The sequence below is a fragment of the Morone saxatilis genome, unplaced genomic scaffold (genome assembly GCF_004916995.1).
Source record: "Morone saxatilis isolate NCDOM2014 unplaced genomic scaffold, NCSU_SB_2.0 Contig1, whole genome shotgun sequence".
In the NCBI taxonomy this organism is placed as follows: Eukaryota; Metazoa; Chordata; class Actinopteri; family Moronidae; genus Morone; species Morone saxatilis.
This window is the reverse complement of record NW_023339651.1, coordinates 14,655,373-14,663,006: the sequence shown is the minus strand read 5'-3', so window position 1 is coordinate 14,663,006 and position 7,634 is coordinate 14,655,373. Positions and strand designations below refer to the sequence as shown.

At 42.1% G+C, this 7,634-nt stretch overlaps 1 protein-coding gene across 1 annotated transcript in view; it reads left to right on the top strand.

Moving 5' to 3' along the window:
* Window positions 1–4,974, top strand: part of ubald1a (UBA-like domain containing 1a) — a 24,630-nt gene extending 19,656 nt beyond the window's left edge. The window contains exon 3 of the mRNA XM_035659870.1: window positions 4,579–4,974. Coding sequence (XP_035515763.1) covers window positions 4,579–4,902 — 324 coding nt within the window. The 3' untranslated portion in view covers window positions 4,903–4,974. The remainder of the gene's footprint in view (window positions 1–4,578) is intronic.
* Window positions 4,975–7,634: the final 2,660 nt, after the last annotated feature.

The window sequence follows — 7,634 nt, the reverse complement described above, 5'->3', positions numbered from 1 at the left end:
ACACACACACACACAGTTTGTCATACTAAATGTCCTCTCTTTGTTACATCTTTTAGCATCTGCTTGTGTTTCTAAACATATAGTTTTCCTAACAGGAACAGCATGACAGTAAATGTCTGTGGTGTTCTGAGTGGGAGTTGATCTTTTCTATTTTTATTTTATTTTTTATCCTGCTGCTGGAGTGTTAACTAGCTAACAAAGCCGACAGACAGCTGTTTGTTTGGGTTACCTCGGCTGACTAGCCTCAAATTACAACTCAGTGTTTTGGACAGGAGACAGACAATGAGCTGTCACAGTAACCTCAATTTGAAAACAAGTTTACCCCACCTGACCCCTCATGTTGTTTCTTAACATTGCTCAACCTGCTGAACGAAATATGGAGTAGTTATATATAAGTCTAGTTGCCATAGACACACCAATATTTCACTGCTGATTTTCCATGATTGCTGCTGAGTTGCACAAAGACCCTACTCTAAATCAACTACACTAAATATTTACCCTGCATCTCAAATATCCATTAAAATATTATGTTCTTTTAAATAACACAATTATATGGAAAATTATCAAATATATTGTACTGAATAGCCAAAGAAAGAAAATAAATCCTACAAGGCTTAGGTTTATTAAAAGCCTCTATTTTTCTCATCTGTTTTTATCTTGGAAATAATATTTTATCAATATGAAGTGGTAAAACACCAGGTCTTGACTGGGCACACAACAATCTTAGCTTCTTAGACAAATGACACAGCATTATTCTGAGTAGTCTATTCATATTTGATCATCCTAAATGTACATTTTTGGTTTAGTCCATTTATAATTATAATCAATTCTCTTAACAGATATGTACGTTGATCTTTTTGTTATTAGAATATGCCTTGCCAGACCTGCAGTTGTAGAACAGTGCCTTTTTATTTATATCTTCTAACCCATCCCCTACACATATCTTCAGTGAACCTCACATGGGGGAGGTTCGAATCCTTTATCGCTTGTATGTGTGTGATGTAAATGCAGACCCTGTGCGACAATATTTTCATCAACGTGAGTGTGTGAGTAGTATTAAGGGTGGGGGCGGGGGGAATCAATACACTTAAGTGTTGTGATTCAATTGCTTCATTTGAGTCTGTGCTTATTAGACGAGGCGTAAGGTAGTTATTGCTTTTATCCAGCAGATGGTGAAATGCATTTGTTCTAATCTATGATTGGTACGTGACATCGTATCCGGCCACGAGAAAGCACAAAATGAGGGACAGCCCGAGGTCTGTGCACCCTCACGTTTTAAATCCATCGTATGAAAACACTTCCAGGAAATGAATCTGTATCCAAATTCTGTCATGGACCGGTATCGTATTGTAGTAACACTACCAACATGACTGCTGCTAAAATAAAACTAGCAGACATGTAATTTGCATTGTTTTTGGAAATATGACTTAATGATGATATACAGTCTCTATTGTGATTTTTGTTTGCACTAGACCATGGAAAAAGTTCAATTATATACTGCTAATTAGTCATTTCAAATCTCCATATATATTGAATCGGCACTCAAGTATCAGGATAGAATGGAATCTGGAGGATCAGCATATCGTCCCAGCCCTATACGTGCTCACAGATAAAATATCAACCCTCTTGCAGCAGTCCACGTGCCCCGTCACTTGTCCAAGAGCCAATTGGATTTGAACTCTCAGTCTGCTCGTACCGGTCTCAGCAGCTCTGGCAGTATTTTTCTGTCCTTGCCTCAGTGCGGCGAGAGTTAATCTGCTACTAGGCTGCTTAACGCGCACACAGGGAAAACGCACAGTAACCTGCTTCCTCAGTATGCTGCACCAGTGCAACAGTTTTAATCTCTGTAGGGAGCCATGTGGAGTTTTTACTCTCTGCTAGTGTTTTCTCTGCTTCCACAGTAGACAGGTCATGTGCTACGATACTGTACAATTGAAACATTTAGAACAAACACACAGCTAGCTAGCCTTACTCACAATGAAAGACATGTGATTTGTAATAACGGCAGATGTGCTATATACGCCTCATCTGTGTCTCATCTGTTTGAGAGTGGAAATGGTGTTTTATACTGAAGGGTCGGGGCTCTGCTGAAGCTTCTATCAGTGAGAAAGTGTCTGATAAGCAGTCAGATCCACACGCAGACAGCCTGGCAGAGAAAGACAGCTGCTGTGTCTTTGGACCAGATCCTCTTCCCTGTGGGTCGATACGTCTGCGTCTCTGACTCTGTCCAACGTCCCCTACGAAGAAAGGCACACACGCATGCCCACACTTGCCTGTGTTATTTTGTGAGTGGAGGAGTGTGAGGTGGGCAGTTGTGAGACGCTAACATGGTGTTTGAAGTCGGCCAGCCCATATCCCTCTGTTTTATCTACTGTTGAATAAGTGACATGTATAGTCTGTTAGATAACTGCTGTATATTTATACCTGCTTATCTGTGTATGACTTTAGAGATGAGTAAGCCAGATGCAGAGGTCTCAGTGGGCACCTGAAAGGTCACGTGTAAGCATTTTGGTTTCCTGGGCAGCAAGCTATGAGGCAGGAGGCCTCGTCTGTTGTTGTGAGTCACGCAGACCCTTAACTGATCACAAGGGTTTTACCTTTGTTGTTTTTTGAATATACTTTTTGGGCCTTTTGCCTTTTATTGGATAGGACAGCTGAAGATAACAGGAAAGGGAGAGAGAGGGGGGGGATGGCATGCAGCAAAGGGCAACAAGTTGAATTCAAACCCGCCGCAGCAATGAATCCGCCTCGGTACATTGGGAACCAGCTCTACCAGGTGAGACATCAGGGCGCCGTCCCACTGATGGCGAGGTTTAACAAGTCCAACCAGTAGCTTCCACTGCCAAGAGCAGGAAGCATCACAGAGGTCACTGCAGCATTCCAGGGTGTCCCTTTACTGCAGGAAGCTGCCTCAGAGACATGAGCCAGCGTTTCCTGTCAGAGCGCGCACGCTCACCTTTCATAACAGCGTGCCACTCTGAGAGCCTCTCTAACTCGGCTCGGCCCCTGCTTCACATTGTACATGCGCAGGGCCAACCTGCAAGCCGCAGCACTTTTAGGGGGCAAAGTGGTCTGATTACACCCCCCAGGAGAGGAGTGGTGTTCCTGTCAGCCTGTTGTTTTCCTGAAGGCTGCGTGTCACAGTCTGAACATCCTGGGTGATGGAGCCAAGGGTAGATTAGATACTACGGGTCAGCCCCAGTTCTGCTGGTCAGTAAGGGGAGTGTTGTTTTCCATCTTTTCTCTTTTCAGCCGGTTCACATTCTTCTTCCAGTATTCATGTGTGACTGCAGCTGCTATTCCCCATAGTTGATTCATAGAGCCTATGACTCCCAATTCCAGAAAATTCAGCCCCCTTGAATAAACAACCTAGCAAGTAAGTTTCATTTTATATAATCCTAATCCTGTGAGTTGCTGAGCCGTGTCTTCCATTGTTGAGGCCCGGTGATGTAGGGTTATTTTGTCATGTAGGTGCCTGCCCTGTTGGCCTCAGCCCAGGCTCTTATTTTTAGACGACAGGCCTCCTGGCTAAACATGGCCCCACCTCTGTTTCCCTATGGGATGCAGCAGGTTGTTGTTTTCCTGGTCGCAAATGGACGGGGACATAGAGGAGGAAGCAGGCTGTGGAGCAGTGTACGAGATGCTGTGTTTGCGAGGATGAGGATGAGGATGAGGATGAAGGTATACTACGTCTGAGCAGCCAAACCAGTTTTTCACATGGCCTGTTAGCCTCAAGGTGCTAGGTTCACTGTTGTTTTTGGCACGTGTGTGCATTGTGTATGCTTGTGCTGCGCCTCTAAAGGAACTCCTGGCAGCAGAACAATAACCGCTGGTACACAGGAGGGTCGGCGCAGGTTAGAGCACAGGGGAGATATTAAGGCCAAAGTGACTTTGTGTGTGTTTTTCTTGTATGTGTGTCCACAAAGCAAGATTAGCTCTCAGTCCGAGCAAGTTTGTCTAGACTGCTAAATCAGATTGGACACCATATTACAGTTGAAACAGGAAGTGGGTGTAAACAAAGGACTGTAATGTCATCATCTGGACCCTCTGGGGAAGCAGAGAGTGCCTGGGATTCCCCTACATTTCCCTTCAGTTAGACAAAACAGTTCCTTTAGAGCTAAACACTGCTCAAAACTGCCTTTTGGGGTGTATCCCATTGAACGCTGCTGAAGTAATACTGTTTGTTGGTGTATGCTCATTTTTCTTGAAGATAACTGTCCAGTGTAGACAGCATAACATGATTCTTCTGCTACAGCAGTATTAGAGTTAATTCTGTTGTAATAAAAGACCAAGATCCTCTTTACAGCCTCACTATTTCACAGTGAAAGTCAACAGTTATACTGGGAGAAATCCATTACACACGAGATACCAATTTCTCCACTGATAGGAGTCTCAATAAAACAGAGTGTGGTACAGCTACTCCTCCAGCAAATAGTGGAATGAAACTTTAGAAACCCTTAATACAGACTTTATTTTCAGTCCTATGTATATATTTATCTATATTTGTAATATATTTTATATTTCTGTCTTCCTATCTTGGACGTGCATTAATCATTCTCTTTCCCTCCCCATTCTTAGATGTGCACCCCAGCCAACACACCAGCGACGCCCCCCAACTTCCCGGACGCGTTGACCATGTTCTCCAGGCTGAAGGCGTCCGAGAGCTTCAACAGCGGCAGCGGCGGCAGTCCCATGGCCGCCTCCATGGCCACCTCACCCCCGCCCCCCCAGGTCGGCGGCTGGGGCGTCTCACCAAACGTACCTAATGTGCCGCAACCTCCACAGGGACTCTGGACTCAGGGGCAACCCCCAACGCAGCCCTGCCCCGCCTGGCCCACGGGCGTGAACCCCCACGTGGGCGCCGAGCAGAAGGCTAGTGTAGCGATGGAGGCTGAGAGATGAAGGGCAGCACGGAACTGAAAAGCCCCCCTTCCACCTCGGGGGGGGAGGGAAACGGAGGGGATTGGGATTGGGGTGGTGTGGGGGTTGGGGGATAAATGCCGGGAGGCATGGAGGGGATAATGGGTAGGAATGGGTTTGTCTTTTTTCCCCCAAAAGGGATACGGGAAAGAGACAGAAACTACGCAAACCAAGGAAAAACTTCAACATGGACAATTTAAGAAGAGGGAAAAACCAATGCAAATATCATAATAAAAAAATAGAAAAAAAAAAATACGCACACACATATAATAAGAGAGCAACTGAAATCTTTGTTAGTTTTTCCTAAAGTAAATGCATAAGATAATAGAAGATATTATTGAACTAAGAATCGAGATAATTTTTAAAACAAATGTCATTGCCCAAGGATTTCTTATGTGTATGTTCAAGGACATTCAAGGACAAAAGCAAAAACTTAATTTTCTGTTTTGTTTTTTTTTGTTTCTGTCTTTTTTCTCTCTCCATTCGTTTCAGCCAGTGTTTTTTTAATTGCCCACTGGTGTTCTGGTGTTTCTGCAACTGTCTGTGCTGCATGAGGGAGACGAGGGAATCTTTGCAAATGCAAGAATGTTGAGAAAATATGACTCAAAAAATCCACACACAAGCACAATTGAGTGTGAGCTGTGTGCGCTAATGTTTAGAAGCGGACCACGTGGTCAGTTGTAATCCAAAAACTGCTCCACTACACCACAACACAACAACACACACACACACATATAAAAACAAAAAAATACATAACAAAACAAAAAAATATATATACTATATATCACACACACACAAGTACACACACAATTAGAAGTTCTAGAGGAAAACACCTTCCATAACTGTACATCCCCATCGTCAAGTTGTGGGACTAATATTCATATAACTCACCTTGGTGTCACCTGAACATTTCTTTCCCATTATCAGGATCTCATATAAACCAACCGTTCCGCCACCGTCAGCAGGATCATGTTTAAAGGTTTTTTTCTTAAAGGCAGCAGCACACTTCTGGTTTATGCTAACTGGATCCTTGCATGCAATTGGCTTTTAACAACTATGACAAGTTTTAACCATGACCTCAGAACTACAACTGTCACTGTATACTTTTTCTGAGATTTAGGTCACATACAAGCAAAAATGAGAAAATCGTGAGATTAAAAAAAAATCATAATCGATTACTCATAAAATCGCTACTTCTTTCTGTATTTGGTGAAAGTTAAGGGGGAGGTTGGCTTTGAAAGATGAGGTGGACCTTCAGTTGATCTTTTCATTATGTTTTGTTTTTGGAAAGAAGTGAATCCCACAAAACAAGCAGCTAAATGGAATAGCAGATTTAAAAAAAAAAAAAAAAAAAAAAACAACACGACTAACTCCATAATTTAAACATTGAATTGCCACATATTGGCAATGATGATGTTCATAATGTGTAACACATCTTTATAGTAGCAAAAACAATACATAGAGGTCGATTACCTTCGAATTACGGGAAAAAAAAAAAGTTGGAGTTGGAGTTAAAGAATAGGAAAAAAGGTAGAGGTAGGTGCGAGTCTCAATTCCCAAAAAGGCTACATAAGAAATGTAAAAGAGATGAGCGTTTTCTCTACAAAGCTAGAGTCAGATCAGCAGTGTACGCAAAACTGTTACCGTCTTAAGATAAAGAAATATATATGAGAAACAAAGAGAATGAGAATGGGTTTGGGCAGCTTCGGGAAGCCCACACAGGCTATTTTGGGGACACTACAGACTACTCTCAGATAAACAGAAATTAAATACAATAAATTATACCCCTCAGTATACTGTACTACAGAGGGTTTAATTTACAAACATAATTAGGTCTCTAGTTTGACCGAGTTCACCTGGTCCAAATATAGATAACTGCTTAGGGGACAGTTCAGGGAAGACCCTGTACATACAGCAATTATTTTAAATTGCAGGGTCTGGCCCCTCTTTTTAGTTGCTGTCCTGTTTGAATTATTTTTTCATTCAGGAAAAAGAGAGAGTAAGGAGAGATATTTTGAATTAGCTGAGGGTCTTTTTTTTTAAAAAAGATGATGAAAATTATGATATAATAATGAAAAATAAGAAACTTCCTTTTTATTATTTATACTAACTATGTTTGAGTTCATCCTTTTCCATGCTTCATACTTATTTGTTAAATCAGAGCGTTTCTGGGTGGGGCCTGTTCCTAAATGGTTTCTCATTATGTTTCCCCACTTGGAAATATGACTTGTATGGAGACCATTCCCCACAAATAATTTGTGGACTACCTGATAATTAACTTTATCATTTTTGTGAACTACAATAAATATAAGTATTCGTCAACCTAATCAGCCTCGTTTACTTGTATGTGTGTGTGTGTCGTGTGTGTGTATTGGGTTCTACAGTTGGATTAGAATATGCTGTTTTTCAAAGTAAAAAGAGGTCATAACATAATTTTCCTTTTGCCTACCCAATCACAGACCGTATAGTTTTGTGTGTGAACTATAAACACAGATCAGTGTGTTAAATAATGACAGCGGGAAAAGATGCTTCATAATGTCATGCTTGGGCTACCTCTCAGCGAGGCGGATTTAATAGTCACTACAGACTACAAAGTCCCAGACCTCTCTGCCTTTCTCTGTCTGTCTCTGGTCTTTGTCTTTGTGCGTCTTGAGAACTGAAATCTGAATCATTAGATGTAATTCGGGAGCGAGAAAGGGGGCCAGAGGAATCCT